Here is a 766-nt window from a genome sequence, read left to right on the forward strand (position 1 = left end):
AATAATAATAGTTTATTGCCTACGATAATGCATCCTTCTGCAATGAGCTTTACCTTGTTTCACACGTAACTATCATATCATGCACCTGTCACATCTTATATAATATAAGACATATATCTTATAAGGGATCCACCGTCGAGGACCCTTTTGATATTAGTCATACATATACATCATAAATATTCTGACATTAGATATCATAAACACTATCTATCATAAATATTCTTTATCATAAACACTATTTATCATAAATATTCTTTATCATAAACATTTTATACTGTAAACACTCTCTATCATAATCCTTTTATACTATAAACACTGTCTTTCATAAATACTCAATATCATAATCATTTTATATCACAAACACTCAATATCATAAACATCTTGCGCAAAAAGAGAGAAAACAGTAAACATAATTTAAACATAATTACAAACCTGTACACGCGGGTCTTCGGGCGTGACGGGCGTGTTAGCGTGGTTGGGTCGCGTCCAGGTCACGGCCGGAGTGGGCCGACCCGACACCTCGCACCTGAGGACGACCTGCTGACCCACCGCGGCGACGACCTCGTCCTCGGCGCCAAAGACCACAGGAGACTCTGGAGATACGGTTATCAGAGGGTTATGGAAAAGAAACGGTGTTACGATTCGAGCCACACAAGCGGAAAAGGGAGTGGATCTGCGTGATGAAAATTAATAGATGAGAATAAAGAACAATCCTCAAATATCCATAAATCATAATTGAAATATAAAATACAATTTTGTGTGTGTG

The 766-nt window shown here is 37.6% G+C and overlaps 1 protein-coding gene across 1 annotated transcript in view; it reads right to left on the reverse strand.

Annotated features, from left to right (window-relative positions):
- LOC119594792 (hemicentin-2-like) overlaps window positions 1–766 on the reverse strand; it is a gene marked incomplete in the record, with an annotated part of 20,483 nt that overhangs the window by 1,998 nt on the left and 17,719 nt on the right. The window contains 1 exon segment of the mRNA XM_037943881.1: window positions 433–593. Coding sequence (XP_037799809.1) covers window positions 433–593 — 161 coding nt within the window.

This window comes from Penaeus monodon, chromosome 34, assembly GCF_015228065.2.
Source record: "Penaeus monodon isolate SGIC_2016 chromosome 34, NSTDA_Pmon_1, whole genome shotgun sequence".
NCBI lineage: Eukaryota > Metazoa > Arthropoda > Malacostraca > Decapoda > Penaeidae > Penaeus > Penaeus monodon.